At 50.7% G+C, this 16,961-nt stretch overlaps 1 protein-coding gene across 6 annotated transcripts in view; it reads left to right on the top strand.

Annotated features, from left to right (window-relative positions):
* The window catches only part of COBL (cordon-bleu WH2 repeat protein), a 262,604-nt gene that overhangs the window by 85,053 nt on the left and 160,590 nt on the right, over positions 1-16,961 (top strand). For all 6 annotated transcript variants that reach the window (XM_080818254.1, XM_080818253.1, XM_080818252.1 and 3 more), the window contains exon 2: positions 13,601-13,804. In XM_080818254.1, coding sequence (XP_080674380.1) covers positions 13,601-13,804 — 204 coding nt within the window. The remainder of the gene's footprint in view (positions 1-13,600; positions 13,805-16,961) is intronic.

Below are 16,961 nucleotides of genomic sequence, written 5' to 3'. Positions count from 1 at the left end.
TCATGGCAACCCTACAAGGTTATTCCTGTTTTCCAGATAAGGAAACTGAGTCATGGGGCTCCATCAGTTGCTGAGAGCACACAACCAGTGAACGGCAGAGCCAGGCTTTGATCCAAGGCTGCCTGACATGTAGCCATGTGGCCCTCACTCTGAATCACGACCCTCCACTCCTTTTATGTGGTGCTGACACTTGACTGAGGTCACCAGCATTCAATCTGACATGTAAAAAGTTAAATCTTTGTAGGTCAGTTTCTTCCCATGCACATTAATCTTTTGACTTTAAGATAATGACTTTAAGATAATTTCATCAATGCCATCTGCACTGTGGTTGCTTTTTTTATTTTTTTAAGATTTATTTATTTACTTGAGAGAGAGAGAGCACAAAGCAGGAGAGGCAGAGGGACAGGGAGAAAGAATCCAAAGCAGACTCTGCACTGAGCATGGAGCCCAGCCCAGCATGGGGCTCAATCTCATGATCCTGAGGTCACGGACCTGAGCCAAAACCAAGAGTCAGACACTCTACCAACTGAGCCACCCAGGCACCCCTATGGTGGCTTTCTAATGCAGATAGCAAGATCCCATGAATTTGATGGACCTGTTTGATAATGCATGTGAACTCAATACTGAAAAGTAGTTAAATCAAATACTTGTCATTGCCTTTCTAACACCACATGTCTAATTAAAAAGGCAGGACCTTTTCATCATGGTTTTGGGCAACAGAGAACAAGCATGGTCAGTTCTGGAGCAGTGCAGGACCTCTGGATTTGGACCACTGTGGATCACTTGGCCCTCACAGCACAGAGGACATTATTCAGTCTCTGCTGCAGGCGTGGTTCCAACCCCATCCAGCATTGGTACTGAACGGTGTGGCAGTGAGTACAACGCAAATGACCCCATGTGGGAAGCTCCTAATAAACAAACACACACACACACACACGTGTGCGCGTGCACACACATACACACATGATTGCAGGTTAAAAAAAGCTTTCACCCTTTAGGCTGCTAACAACTCCATTTGTAGATCTTTAGGGATTCGTAAACTCTGCTTTAAAGAATAATGTGTTTTAAAGATGAGGTTTCTTGCACAAAAGTTTCACCTAAGAATTCTATATTTTAGAACACTGTTTTTTTTTTTTTTAAGATTTTATTTATTTGACAGACAGAGATCACAAGTAGGCAGAGAGGCAGGCAGAGAGAGAGGAAGGGAAGCAGGCTCCCTGCTGAGCAGAGAGCCCGATGCGGGGCTCGATCCCAGGACCCTGGGATCATGACCTGAGCTGAAGGCAGAGGCTTAACCCACTGAGCCACCCAGGTGCCCCAATATATTTTAGAACACTGTTTTAAAAAAATAATCAGGCACACTCAAACACATTGTGACTTGACTTGAAATTTCCATGCTGCCCAGGTGCACCTTTTTGCTATAAATCAACTTCATACTGTCCTAAGTCTGTTTTAGATTTCTCCCTGGGTCGGATGCCCTCTTTGGGCACAAGAGAGTATGTAAAGACAGGAGAGCTGTTCTGAGCACCTACTCCTTGCCAGGTCCTGAGCCAGTCACCTTACTTCTGTTACCAGGTTCGGTCTACATGGAAACTCAAGCTCAAGCCTCATGGTCAGAGCCCCAGTGTGTCCGTGAGCCCCACGCTGTGCCTTTAGTGCCTCGGGTGGGGAAAGCCATGCCTTATGCAGCTAGAAGCTCCTGGCTGGCTGTGTGCCCGAGCGGGCAGCTCTGAAACCAGCGCCATCAGAGTCATGAAACGTGATCGTTTCTGCTAGAAGGCAGGGCAGCAGCACGTCAGGAGCACCTGACTGGCCATCTGGCATCCTCACGGTGTACTGACGGGAGTCCCAGCTGGAAGTAGGGGGCTACCGGGACCCTGCGACCCTGGGAAAGCTCACGTCCACGCCCCTCCCACTCCCACACGTCTGCTCCACTTGGAGCGCTCGTCCCCATCTCTACCAGCTTGGGCCACGGAAACCACTGGACAGAATGGGCACTGTCCACCCCCAGACGCTAGTCGAGGTGGCTGGGTGGGCGGGGGTTACAGCTGCCCACATACCGTCGTCCCGCCCTACCTGCCGGACTGCCGGGCGCTGGTGCACCCCTCTGAGCACCTCACCTTCCGGGGCTCTCCATGGGGAGGGCTGGCCCTCTCAGCCAGGCGCCTTCCTCTCTAGCTTCTCATGCCAGACCCACCCCACCTTCTCCCAGCTGGAGCACACACTGTTCTAGAACAATCTCGTTCCCCTCCGTCCTGCTAATGTAGAGCTTTCTGCCTGACTCCTTCTCATCCAGTCCCTCTCCTGTTGCTCCTGCGACCCGCGCTTCTCCTTTGGATCTGACCGGCCGCGGCTTTGAATTGCTATGGCTCCTAAGCCTGCCTTCCAGAGCTGTCCGGATGGGTGTGTGCGCGCGCATGTGCGCTCCTCCGTGGGCGCGCACTCCCCGGGAGCAGGCACTGTTGTGCTCAGAGCCCTTTGAGGACAGGCACAAGGCTCTCCGCAATCCAGTCCACGCTCAGCCCCCTCCCTCCCTCTCACGTCCTTGCTGGGAGCAGCCTCATGCCTGCCCCTGCCCCACCTCCGACCGACTTCCCTTATCACGGCTGGCAGGTGACTCCCCAAACCAGCCTAAGTCCGGAGTCCTTTATCATCCCTGAGTGGCACGGCCTGTCCTTCGTCCTTTCCGTCCTTACCTGCGCCTTCGCCCGGTCGTATCGGCCTGCCCTGGAGACTGTGAGCTTGTGGAGGGCGACTTAGATCTGGTACCGTCGGTCTTGGAATGGTCCTGACATGATGGGGTCGACCATGTTGGTTTCATGCGGGACGATCTTCTCAGACGCACTTGGTACGGGCTCACAGGACACGCTTATGGTTTGGGGTTTTTTGGTTTTTGGGTTTTGGTTTTTGTTTTACTTTATTTATTTATATGAGAGAGAGCACACATGAGCAGAGGGAGAGGGAGAAGCAGGCAGGGAGCCCGATGCGGGACTCGATCCGAGGACCCTGGGACCCTGACATGAGCCGAAGGCAGAGGCTTCACCGACTGAGCCACCCAGGCGGCCCCGTGGGACAAGTTACTTAAGTGTGCAAAAATAATGTTCCAGGGCATCATTAGGAAAGTCCTGTTGGAAACGTACCCCTTTCTCTGATGTTTTCTCTCAACCTCTACTGCACCCAAGAATCACCAACGGTGACAAATGCAGAGTCAGGTTCGGGAAGTCTGGGGTGAGGCCCGGAGCCCGTGTTGCCTCCTCTAGGGCTCCCTACCCGCCTCCAGGTTGCTCCCTCCGTGGGAGGAGGTGGAGGCCTTGTCCAGCTGCTGGGGGTAGAGACCAGGCTGACAGAAGCAGCGAAGTGACCCTGAGAACCAAGGTGGCTGGTTTCTAACTCAGAATCTTTTAGGAGGAAGCAAACTTCCTGCTGTGAAAGAATCTTGGGGAGAGAGTGGTAACTCCCTTCTGCCCACGGCGAAAACAGACCCAGTTAGCCAGAGCTTTTTTCTTGGTGGATCCAAAGAGGGAGGAGCGGGGTGTGCCAGCTTTCTCGCTGAAATTCCCTTCAGGCAGATACTGTTCGTCCTGCGTCCTACCAGGGCAGCCAGATGGTAAATGGGCATCAATCATGTAGGCTTAGCAGGTGGGTGAACCGGCATCAGCATGACCCTGACTTCGGTGTCCGCTGGTCGTGGACACTGAGAAACTGTTTGAGGCATGAGGAAAAAAAAAAAAAAAAACCAGCAAAAGAAAACACCACACCTAAAGCAGAGACTTTGGTCTCTTTGCTCCAGGGACGTTAGAGTAGAGAGCTGTGGGGACTTTCCCTTTGCAGGCTCCAGGCCCTGCCTGCCCCGGGCTCCCCCAGCCTGGCCGGGTTCCTGTGGAGTTTGGTTTTAATGCAGCTGCCTGGATTCCCGCCCTGGAATTTGCACTCACTGGGCCCAGGTGGTGCCCGACGAGCGGCCCACGGCCTCCTGGATGGCCTCGCGTTGAGGGAGCAGATCTCAGTGTTCTGTTGCTTGTGGACGAGCTCTGGGAAGAAAATGTCAGCTGGCGGCGTCCCAGCTGATGCGGGAGCTGGCGAGCACGGCCCTGAAATTTAGACAGGAAATATGGGGTGGTTTGAAGCGAAAAACCATCCGGTGTTCTGACTGATGACCTTTGAGATCCCATAGATGTTTTTGTATATATTATGTTATTTTATAGTTTCTGCTGGGGCACACCCAGTCTCGTACCTGGAGGGAGCACAGGGCGGCAGGGAGGGGGTTGCTGCTTGCTCAGTGACTCAGTCCCTGAGGCATGTGGGATCAGCCCTGCTTGTCCCTGACGGTGGGGAGAAGGAAGGCAAGGTCGCCAGCTGGGTCACCGGCCTGGGGCGCGCCCGGGCGGGGCCTTGCCTTTTTGACTGCCCACGTGCTCCATAGGGTCGGAGAGGTCCCGACTCCATGGCACCCGCACAGACCTTCCCAAAGGGAGTCACCGGCTTGGCAGTGTGGTGACGTTTGAGGACGAGTGCAGCTGACTGGGTCCGTGGGAACAGCAGCAGTCCTAACCAGGTGGAGGGAGCCCGTGGCACTGTGACCGTGTTACGTGGAGACAGTGCTCACTTTCAGAGGAGCTTGGGGTGTCCGTCCACCTGGGCAGCTTCTGCTCTCGCACTGACCCATAGGTACATCCTTGAAAAGACAAGCCGGAGTTCAGGTATTGTGGGTGCTCCGTGGGTGGAGGAGGATTCCAGAGGCAGGCAGAGGCGGCCCCATCACTGTCCCCTCATGCACAGTGAAGCTTAGTCTGGCAACCTGCGTCCACCCTCTGGGCCTGCTCCCAAAGGGGTCCCTCTCCTGGGGGTCCAGCCTCACCCACCCCCTCTGCTCTAAGGGGCCCTCAGCCTCCCTCCACCCTTGGCAGGCGGCGTATCCACCTTCTCTTTCCCCAGTGCGCTCAGCAAGCAATTCCTTCCGTGCTGGGGATCTGGGGTGGGGGGTCCCTAGGAAGGAGCCCACTGAGGGACAGAAGACGGCCCTGGCGGTAAGTCTGCCTTGCATTCTACAACTACCAGGATGAACATCTAATTTTATTAGGTTGAAGTTATTGTGATTCAGTTGTGATGAAATACACGTAAGATGGAATTGACTGTGCTAACCATTTCTCCGTGTGGGGTTGGTGGCATTCCGAACCTTCACGTTGCCGTGCAGCCAATCGCCCAAACTCTTCATCTTGCAACGCTGAAACTCTGGTCAACCAAAACTGTTAAATCGTTACACAAAACCTCTCCATCCAGCCCTCCCCCAGCCCCGGGTGCCCTCCATTCTATGGTTGGTCTCGCTGAGTGTGATGGCTGTAGGAACCTCAAGAAAGGGGAATCACACAGTATTTGTCTTTTTGTCCTGGCTTATTCACTTAGCGTCATGTCCTTGGGTTCCTCTGTGTTGTAGCATGCTTCAGAATTTGTTTCCTTTTTAAGGCTGGAGAATGTTCCAGAATGCTTTGCTTATTCATTGGTAATGGATGCGTGGGTGGCTTCCGCGTTTTGACTATTGTGAGTAATGCTTCCATGAACCTGGGGGGACCTTTTCAAGTCTCTGCTTTCAGTTCTTTTGGGTACAGACAGACCTACGTTCTTTTATTGTGCTTGGCTTTCTTGCAGTGATCAATACGGCATTTTTTGTCACTGTTAGACGTGTGGCAACCCTGCATCGAGAGGGTCGACCGGCGCCATTTTCTCCGACCCCATCTGCTCACTTCGTGTCTCTGTGTCATGTCTTGGCAATTCTCATAGCATTTTAAAATTTCTCATTATGATTTTATTTGTCCGGGTGATCTATGATCAGCGATCTTCGATGTTGCCATTGTTGTTTTGGGGCGCCACAAACCATGCCCGTCGAAGACGGCGACCTTCACTGATCATGTTGTGCATGTTGTGACTGCTTCACAGACCACTGTTCCTCTTCTGTCTCCCTGTCCTTGGGTGTCCCTATTCCGTGAGACAAAACAGTGTTGAAACGAGCTCAGTCAATAACCCTGCAATGGCCTCTACGTGTTCAAGTGAAGGAAGAGCCCCACGTCTCTCAGTTTTCATCAAAAGCTAGAAATGATTAAGCTCAGAGAGGAAGGCATGTTGAAAGCCAAGATAGGCCGAAAGCAAGATCTCTTGTGACAACCGGTGAGCCAAGTTGTGAACACAGAGGCACAGTCCTTGCAGGGACTTGGAAGCGCTCTTCCAGCAAACACACAAATGATAAAAAAAGGAAGACAGCCTTGTTGCTGATGTGGAGGGAGTTTGGAAGGTCTGGACTGAAGATCAAAGCAGCCACAACATTCCCTTAAGCCAAAGCCCCATCCAGAGCAAAGCCCCGACCCTTCACTTCTATGAAGGCTGAGAGGGAGGCTGCCGACGAAAAGTCTGAGGTTAGCAGAGGTTAGTTCGTGAAGTTCAAGGAAAGAAGCATCTCCAGGTGGAGCAGCGGAGGCTGATGGAGAAGCTGCAGTCATCAGGAGATCTGGCCGAGGGAATTAAGGAAGGTACTAAACAGATTTCCAGTGTAGACACAACAGCCTTCTGTTGGAGACTGATGCCATCTAGGACTTCATAGCTAGAGAGAAATCAGTGTCTGGCTTCTAAGGAAAGGCTGATTCTCTCATTAGGGGCTAATACAGCTGGTGACTGGAAGTTGAAGCTTATCCTCAGTGACCGTTCTGAAAACCTTAAGGCCCTTAAAATTTGTGCTGAATCCAGTCTACCTGCATTCCATAAATAAAGCCATAAAGCCCGAATGATGGTGCATCTGTTTATAGCACGTTTTACTGGATCTTTTAACCCTGCTGCTGAGACCTACTGCAGAAAAAAGGGTTCCTTTCAAAATATGACTGCTCGTTGACAATGTACCCAGTTTCCCAAGGGCTCTGATGGAAATGGACAGTGAGATAAATGCTGTTTTCATGGCTGCCATGAAAACACGTCCGTTCCGTATCCCATGGATCAAGCAGTAATTTTGTCTTTCAAGTCTTGTTATTTAAGAAACACATTTCATAAGGCTGTAGCTGCCCTGGATGGATATTCCTCTGGTGCCTGTGGGCAAAGTCAATTAAAAAACTTCTGGAAAAGATTCACCACTCTAGATGCCATTAGGAACATTCGTAATTCATGGGAAGAGATCAAAATATCACCCTGAGCAGGAATTTGGAAGAAGTGGATTCCAACCGTCATGGCTGACTTTGAAAGGTTTAGGATTTATTGGAGGAAGTACCCAAAGATGTGGTAGAAAGAACGAGAGAACTGGAACTGGAAGTGGAGCCTGAAGGTGGGACTGAATTGCTACAGGCTCAGGATCAAATGTGAATGGAGGAGGAGTTGCTTCTTACGGACGCGCAAAGACTGTGGTTTCGTGAGATGGAATCCGCTCCTGGTGGAGATCCTGTGAAGACCGTTGAAGGGACAACCACGGATTTAGGATATTGCAGGAACTTAGCTGATAAAGCAGCGGAGTTCGAGAGGACGGACTCCAACTTCGGAAGAAGTTCTGCGGGTAGATGCCAAACAGCGTCCCATGCTACAGAGAAGGCATTCGCAAAGACAAGAGCAATCGACGTGGCAGAGCTCACTGTTGTCTTAGCTTAAGAAATGGCCACGGCCACACCATCCTTCAGCCACCACCACCCTGGTCAGTCAGCAGCCGTCAGCAGTCAGCATCGAGGCAGACCCTCCACCAGCAAAAAGATACGACTTCCTGATAGCTCAGATGATGGCTAGCATTGCTTAGCAAAAAAGTATTTTTATTTTTGTAAAGACTATATATTTAGAGAGAGAACACAAGCAGGGGAGGGGCTGGGGGAGAGGGAGAGAGACTCTCAAGCAGACTCCCCGCTGAGCACAAGGTCTGACACGGGGCTCGATCTCACGACCCTGAGATCATGCCCTGAGCTGAAATCAAGAGTTGGACGCTTAACTGTCTGAGCCACCCAGGTGCCCCAGTAAAGTGTTTTTAAATTAAGGTGTGCACATTGTACTTTTAGGCGTAATGCTGTTGCACACACAAACAGTGCAGTACAGTATAAACAGTACTTTTACATGCACTGGCAACCAAAGAATTCATTTGACCGGTTTTATCGTGATGGCTGCTGTTTTACTTGCTCTGGAACCAAACCCATACCACTGCCAAGGTGTTCCCGGACCCAGAAGAGGAATTATAGGGGATCTGATTTTATTTTTTTGAGGAACCTCCATACTGTTTTCCGTTGTGGTTGCACCTCCCCCTTTACATTCCCACCAACAGAGTACAAGGGTCCCAATTTCTCCACATCCTTGCCAACATTTCTTATTTTCTTTTTTCTTCCCTTTTTTTTTTTTTTTCTGGATAGCGGCCATCCTAATTCTAATTGTAATATAAAAGCGGTAGTTTGGGTTTCATATTTTTCTGTGATTTGGTATACTAGAATTGGAGGTGTCCTACAGCCCAGCCCCCAATGTCCCCAAAGGAACTGAGATCCAGAAAGAAGAAATCTATGCACAGTGTCTCAGATCCTCATGGATTACCTGGGACACACAAGATGACGTCTGAGATGGAGACCCACTAGCCAGCCAACATTACGAAAAGACCCAAGTTCAGGCTGAGTGGCGACCACAGTGCCTTGGCTCAGCCCTCCACCCTCTCCCTGCTGCAGATACGCCACCTGCAGACTTACGGGATCCTGCTGGAGGGCTTGTTGGTGGCTGCGTCCAAGCGGGGACCTCCACAGCATTCAGAGAAGTGTCCTCAGTCGAGGCCCAGGCTTCTCTCCCCTGTTCACCCTTGCCTCTGCTTGGAAATGTCACCGTCATCTTAGACCCAGGTCACTGAAAGCCACCTGGTCATCGCCTCCCACAATGTGTCCTCTGTTGGGCTGCTTTGACCCTTGTACTGGAGCCAGAGACTTGGAACCCCAGTATCGTGGGGTCCTCCTCCTGCTCTTGCGGACCCGTCTGTCTTCCCCCCACGGTCGCTCTGCCCGTGCACCCCCCCCCCCACCACGGGCTAACCCTCTCATTCAGGCTGCTTGTCTCCAGAACTGTTCGTGCTCACTGCTCTGGCTGCCGCCGCCAGCGCTCCCCCCACACGCCTTCCAGCAGTTTCGCCCTCACTGGCTCTCACAGGTGATCCGGGATCCCCACTGGCTATGGGTTAGTTGGCTCCTCGGCCCGCTTCCCAACCGGACCCTCTTTCCTGCAGTGACCAGGCCTTTCCCTTGAACAAAACAGACACAAAACCACCTTCTGCTTCCCTCCCCTTTCTCAGCAACATTGAAAAAGATGATCCCCACATATTTGTGGGACGCCGTCATTCAGAATCACCCACTCACGGGTTCCCCAACCAGCAAAATGAGAGCAGCAGATTCTCTCCCTTAGATTATAAAGATTCAAGTGAGAAAAAGTGGTTTAGAGAAACCACAGCACTCCGGCACCCTGAGCGGATGCAGCCCATAATGCTGTCTTCCCCTAGGGTGCGCATGACCCATCACCCATTTCTCCCCCCTCCCCCCGACCTTAATTCCCGTAGATATGAAGGGCAGCACACTCAATGTGGAGAATATAAACAGTCTTAATACAGCATCTGCTGTTGGGGCGCCTGGGGGCTCTGTCATTTAAGCATCTGATTTCAGCTCAGATCATGGACTCAGGGTCCCGGGATCGAGTCTTGCGTCAGGCTCCCTGCTCAGCGGGGAGTCTGCCTCTCCATCTCCCTCTGCCCCTCCCCCTGCTCATGTTCTCTCTCTCTCTCTCTCAAATAATTTAATGAAATCTTTAAAAAAAATTGAAGCATCTGCTGCCTTCCAGAGATGTTAAATGAAGTTGAAGACGTGGGGCACCAGGAGTGCCACATGGGGAGGTCGACGGCAGTGGGGGCGGGTGTGTGTGTCCGGTGTCTTGGGCTGGCGTGGAGCGGCTTTCTCCCCCCCGGGGTCTCTGTGCTTACGGACCCACACTGCTTCTGAAGTGGGACCTTGACTCCATCCACACCCCAGGCACCATTTCCGGTGTGGACGGAAATTTCTCACGTGCACTCTTCAAAATAATTATTCTGTGAAAAATAAAAATGCAATGTCACAAATTTATCGACATATATATTTATAATCTGTCAGTTGCTTTCATCAAATGATACAGAAATTGCAATGGAAACGCTGTGCGATTTTGCTGTTTGTTCTGGCGAAATGTTGCGATACGATAGCATAACCAGCTCTTGGGTGCCGCACATTTGATGGGTCTGTTCTGGGTCTTGGGCACTTGGTAAGCTTCCCAGGTGCTTCCTGAGTGCAGCCAGGAGGGGGCATTGGTCTCAGCCTTGTGTCCTCAGGCCCAGAGTGTCTAGAGGCTTCTCAGAAGACGTGCTTTTGAGCTGTGTTTTCAAGAGAGCGAAGCGTACCAGGCAGGGTGTACGATGTGGGAGAGGCAAGAGGGTGTGATTGTGGGTTTTCCAGGAACAAGAAACGTTAGACCGATTGCCAGGCGAGTGGGGGAGGAGGGGGGGTGGATTCAGGATGGAGGGTCGAGGGAGACCCTGACTTTCAGGCTGTGCCATTGCTTTGGGTATTAGCCGCAGCCCTGCAGAGGACAGGTGTGTGATGGCATTGAGTCACGGACTCCAAACCGAGGCACAGACCCAGATTTTGCTATGAAGGAATTCAGGGCCTTACCACATCTTACTGGAGCCAGAAATTCATGTCGTTTTGTGAAATGTTCCAGTTTTTTCAGCGTTGGCTAGCTTCAGTGTGCATGCTCAGGCAGGCCTGCACACGAGCACACATGCACAGGCTTGCATAAACACACATGCATGCTTGCACACACGCACATGCACAAACACATGCATGGACACACATGCACGTGTGTAATCATGTGCATATACATGCACAGGCACATCTGTTCACATGCGCGTGCACGCACACACACACACGTTAACACTGTGCTGGACAGAAAGCTTTGCTGGGTGTGCTGGCAGCCTGCGGGGCTATAGGTCCTGCGCTGAGGTGGGGTCAGGGTGCACCGCGCAGAGTCAGGTGTGAGAAGACGCATGGCCCCCGTGGTCGGTGTTCATCTCCTACATGCAGAGTGAGGGCATCCCGGGAGGCAGCAGGAATCACTGCTGGGGGCTGGACAATAGGACGCTGTGTGCAGATGTCCATGATGAGAGCTGGGCTGGGAGCTGGGGAGATTGTTCATGTGGGCAACGCTGGGGGGACTGGTGACTCCTTCTTCCTCTCTCCCTGCTTCCGCTCCCGTGGTGGGGCCCGCCGATAGAATAAATGCGTCAGGAGCTGCTTCCTGCTCGGCTCAGGAGTTCAAGCCAGGTTTATTAGTCTCCAGAAATAAACAGAGAGTTCCCTGGGCAAATGTATTCATTTCCCCAAAATGGTAAAAAAATAAACTTTTTTTCCCCCAGTGAAAGCACCTTGGGGAGGTAACGTGAACAGCAGGTGGGTTTCTGGGCGCCTGAGCATCTAGCCCTAGACCCAGGATTGACTAGTGAAGGACTCTGTAGCCTTCTCCGTGTCCCGACTTCCCCATCCGTAGAGTGGGGTGGCATCCGTTCTTCATAACAGGCTGGAGAATGCAGCACTGAAAATCATTTGGGTTTATTGCTAGCTCTGCTGTTTTCTGGTCTTATCAAGATGTGTCCACGCTCCTCTACTATGAAGCAGGAATAACGATAGGCCGACTACTTTCCTTTCATTTCTGCAAGTTAAAAACAAAAGAAGTATGAAAGGGATAAGAACAAGGCACAAATGGTAATATGACACTGATGTAAGGTTTTCACCAAGAAAAAAAGGGCATTAATCTAGGTCTACATATCCCAGTAGAGGAGGAGACTGGAATGTCATTCTGATCTGAGTCTTTACATTAACCAGTGACATGAATGGCAGGAGCTCGTGGCCTGCTCTGAATCCCATTTGCTATCTCCCCCCCCCCCAATTTTAAGTGACCTCTTTCATTTTACAAGTAATACATTTATAGGTGATATTATAGAAAACTTAGGAAATGCATAGGAGTGAAAATATCAAAATGTCGTACGACACATATCCTGGAGAGTCTTGTGTGCATCTTTCTAGACTGTTTATGATCGACGGCTACAATGCATAATTCCCTTAAAAATGGCATTTTCTAAAATAGTATTTGTTTTCTAAAAAAAAAAAAAAAAATCTGAATCCAGTACTTCGGTACATCAAATTCTGTACTTTTAAAGTGTATTTAACTAGTACCAGTGTAACATTGTTTTGAAGTACTGTAGTTTATTGAAATGGTCTCTTACTGACGTGCAGTTCGATTATTTTATGTTTGTTTGCCATTGCAAATTATGCTGTACTGAGCACCTTTGAACTTCCCACGGGGAAATAATTGGGGAGTTATTTCTTTGCGACCAGTTTCTAGAAATGGAATTACGGTGCCTGATACCTTGGGCCAGAGTGCCCCCCAGAAGATTGCTCTGCAGGAGAGTATAAGCTCGTTAGCTCTTTGTGGCAGGAGGTGGGAGGGCAAAGCAGGCAGGAGCGGCCCCTGGGAGTCAGGCACGTCCGCTCTCCATCGCTGCCCCAACACTAATAACCATGGGCCTTCAGGGCAGCTACAGATCTCTTGGACGTGCAATTTTCTCAGCTGCCAAATCATTTGAATGAGGTGAACGTCCTAAGGTTATTATTAGCAGAGGCCCTGGCACTGAGTAAATACTAGCTATTATAAAATACCTACGGTGTCTGTTAGATAAGGCCCTTACGCACACATAAACGTCTCTGTATGTGCATGTATATACACATACGTGAAGACAGAGACATACCTGTATATAAAATAAAATACCTGTATCAAGTAAAGTCCTTTGCCTCCCTGAATGATCTGGAGGAGACCAAGTGGGTGACTGGCTCCCATGTGTTTACAAATCTCCTGCAAAGTGAACTGAGAACTCAAAGCATAGCCGGGAATAAGGCGATGATCCCATCGCTCATGTCCCTCACTGCCCCGCTGCTGCCTACATGCAGGGGGGCCTAGGGGAGGAGGTTGGTCAGATGGGCTTTCTGGGTAATTTAGCGCACCCTGATGCTGTCCTAACACAACCCCAACATCGTGGGTCTGTGGATTCCAGGTCCGCAGCTGGTCATGGTCCTGGATCCGGAGTGGGACAGGGATCCAAGCCAAATGAGGCAGACCACTGGGGAAGTCCCCATTAACTTGGTGTGATTTTTTTTTTTTTTTTTTTTTTTTTTACCCACTCAGTGGCTCAGAAAGGGCTGGTCCACGCAAACTCTGCGACACCAGCCCACTCCTCGATCTGTACAGATTATGACCGTGCCACTGCCTGGTGAGGATCCATTTTTCGGCCGATCCTTTCCTTTCCAGCACACTTCACCTGTTTTTCTTAGTTGTCCCCTTTCTGTTAGTGTTGAAGAGTGCGCCAATGTATCGATTTTAAAAGGGGTTATATACCTCAGAAGGCTGTTCTGAGGAGGGAGAAACAGTTAAAAGAATGGCTTGTTACGAGAGAAAGTCCTGGAACGCTGCCGGACGCTCAGGGGCGATGGCGTTAAGGTCGTAGTTGGAAGCTGTTGTCTCATTCAGTCCTTCTGTGCTGTCACTGTTGAAGGAGGAAGATGAAGGCTCGCGCCCCTCCCCCTCCCGGAAAGCCCGGCGCGGCGAATGTGCACAGCGGACAGAAGCCTCCCCGGGACGTGTCCCCCGGCCCTCCACAGAACCTGCTGCACATGAAGGAGAACTTGAGGAACAGCACGGTGGCGGTCACCGTGGTTCTGCCCAGCGGGCTGGAGAAGAAGAGCGTGGTCAATGGCAGGTAAGGGTCCGGGCACCTTGCGGAGGGTTCACTGCCGTCCGGTCTCCGGTCCAGGAGAACCGAACAGTGGATCGTGCCGGGTTGTGCTCACTCCCCTGTCAGGCGGACCTAGGACCCCCCCCCGGGGTACAGAGCTGGGTCCACGTGACAATCCAGAGTGGCTCACCTGGATGACCGTTGGCTAAGCCGCCCCTCCTCGACTCGCCATCATCCCGAGGGAGCAAGGACTGCACGGCTCAGACCTGCTGGAGGGTGAGCTCGGGGGAGGAGCAGGGGTCACAGGCCCGTATGCATCTACAAATAGGTGGCCAGCCCCCAGGGTCCACACCAGCCTCCTTAGCATGCTCCTGGGGATGCCTTCCAAGTTGACCCTGCCCCTGTCCGCTGACAGGCTGGCCCATAGAGGTGTAGACGCAGTCAGCGGTCAGTTTTCCAAAGGCAGATTCCACAGCACGTCTACACTGAGGGCTGAACTCCACCGCAACCAGTTTCCAGCCCCGAGCTGCCCACTGGATTCCTTTCTCAGACCTGACCCACCCGGGAACGTGCCTGAGGTCAAGGTCACATACCCCTTCCTCTTCCCACGTCAGCCGCACTAGCAACATTGGCAAAGCCTCCTGCGATCATAGTATTAAGAACTTTATTACCAATAGAATTTCTGATTTCAAGATCCATCATCAGGTTGTTTGATCAATTTTGTGCTACAGCTGTTGCTCCTGATACCTCGATCTATAAGAACACATTTTCACAGAGTCACAGGAAGCAAGAAATTAAATCTCAGCATTTATAATAATATAATATATGAACTATATTTCTACGCTGCAAAGTTTCCACAGTATGATGGAGTGATCAGCTGTGGAAACTTCGCGGCGTGAAAATATGGTTTGTCTAATTCTGAGGCAGGAGTGAATAGAGGTCTTGGAAAATAAGAATAAGATATGATCAGATGTATTTCACTCTTTTTTTTTTTTAAAGATTTTATTTATTTGTTTGACAGAGAGAGAGGCAGCGAGAGAGAGAACACACGCAGGGGGGGTGGGAGAGGGAGAAGCAGGCTTCCTGTCGAGCAGGGAGCCCGATGCGGGGCTCGATCCCAGGACCCTGGGATCAGGACCTGAGCCGAAGGCAGAGGCTTAACGACTGAGCCACCCAGGCGCCCCAGGTGTATTTCACTCTTAAAAAGCAGTTTGCTCCAATATTTTTTAAAATGGATAAAGGTGGAAACGCCATCACTGTGGGTGCTTTTATTTTATTCTGGCGGTTATGATGAGGAGAGCAATGGAAGGCTTTTATTTTAAAATATCAGGATTTGAATTCTCCCTGAAATGTGGTGCTGTTTAAACTTTGTCATGAAGTGTCATGGTGGCGACTTGATGTGCAAAGGGGCACATACGTCTTACAAATCATTCCACGGGCTACGCAAACACGTGGCAGATGCTTGCTGCCGGCCTCGGGACGTAGCTGGGGTCGGGGCTGTTGGGTCATGGAGTATGGCGTCTCCTCCCGCACTAGGTGATGCAGGCCTGGTTCCCAGGGTGGAGCCACCCGCCTGCCCAGCACGGGGCTTTCCCCTCGGGGGCCCCTCCTGTAGCTGGGGTCCCAGCCGCGGGGCTCTGGTAGAAGCAGCTGAAGTCGGTCTGTGCTGTATCCACGGGGAAGGCCCCCGCCTGCAGCCTCGCGGCCCCCAGAAGCCAGTGGCTCTGGCGGTTTCTACAGGCAGAACTTCCAGGGTCTGCAAAGTGCAAGTGACGAGAGTTTCTGGTCTCTCTGCTTCCCAGAGTGGTCCTTGTCCTAAGGATGCTTTTCCCACTGAACTTTACCGTGAACATCATGCCATGTCTCTATAGGCTGGCAAACTAAGAGGTCCGTGAAGTTTGACCAGTGGATGTTTAGTCAATGTTCCTATATTTTCAACCCAATTTTTAAAAAGATTTTATTTATTTTTTTGAGAGAGCGTGTGCCTGAGCCGAGGCAGGGGCAGAGGCAGAGGGAGAAGCAGGCTCCCCGCTGAGCAGAGAGCCGGATGCGGGGCTCGATCCCAGGACCCTGGGATCATGACCTGAGCCGAAGGCAGAGGCTTAACCCACTGAGCCCCCCAGGCCCCCCCAACCCAATTTTTAATTACACTGAAAAATGCTATTTTATTGAGAGATGATTAACATATAAACTCAGTACATGTTAACTGCATCCTTCTTGACGAGTCTGTAGCTCAGTGCACACCTGTGAAACCACTGTCAATATCAAACTAGTTACATATTTTGTAAAGAAATGGCCTTGTGGGTCCCATGTCGATGCACTCAGACCTGGGCCCAGTTCTCCAAACGCATGCAGAGATAGAATGCTTTCCTGATGAGTCTGACAATCACCCTGAAAACCATTTCCAAATGGAACACTTTCTTAAACGGCATCTTCTTAATTTTTCTTTTTTCTTTACAAAGTAGAAGCTACCACTTTGTGAGGTGGCCGTGTAGTAATGAGAAAACGTGCAGCTCCTTAAAGATCCAGCGTGGAAACACTTTCCTCTTCTCCAGCAGTAAATTCTAATCCCTCCTCCCAGGCTTCCTGCAGGATTAAGTGAGTCAGAGCCACAGCCCCTGAGCTGCGGTAACTGGGACCTTGGCCTCCTGGCTGGGGCTGATTCAGCAGCTGCTTGCCGAGGGATTTGGTTTCATGTGTCATACTCTTTAATAATACCAGAGCCGGCTGAAGCCCAGTCCCTGACCCTTGCTTAAAATAGATCTGCTAATTGCTAATCAATGTGGTTTCTCTCTTTTGTTTTATCAGAGAACGTGCCCAGCTTTTTATGAGACAAGCAAGTGGCTGATCATTTATAATCAGCCCCTTACCCGTGCTTTTTCCTGATATGAAAGATTCCCCGAGAGGAAACGCTAGTAATCACCGTCTAAAGATTGCATTCTGCATAGGACTGACTTTTTTTTTTTTTTTTTTTTTTTACTTTTTTAAAGTGTCCTTGGGATTTGGAAAATTAACTATAAGTCCCAGTCTGTTCTTACAGAGATTAGAATATGAGAATCTGTGCTTGGGGCCATTTTTTTTAAGATTCATTTATTTACCTTAAAGAGAGAGCGAGAGAGAAGTACAGAGGAAAAGAGAGAAACTCAAGCCGACTTCCCACTGAGCACAGAGCCCAGTGCAG

The sequence above is a fragment of the Martes martes genome (genome assembly GCF_963455335.1).
Source record: "Martes martes genome assembly, chromosome: 11".
NCBI classification, from domain to species: domain Eukaryota; kingdom Metazoa; phylum Chordata; class Mammalia; order Carnivora; family Mustelidae; genus Martes; species Martes martes.
The sequence above is the reverse complement of the archived record's forward strand: the minus strand, read 5'-3'. Positions and strand labels throughout refer to the sequence as shown.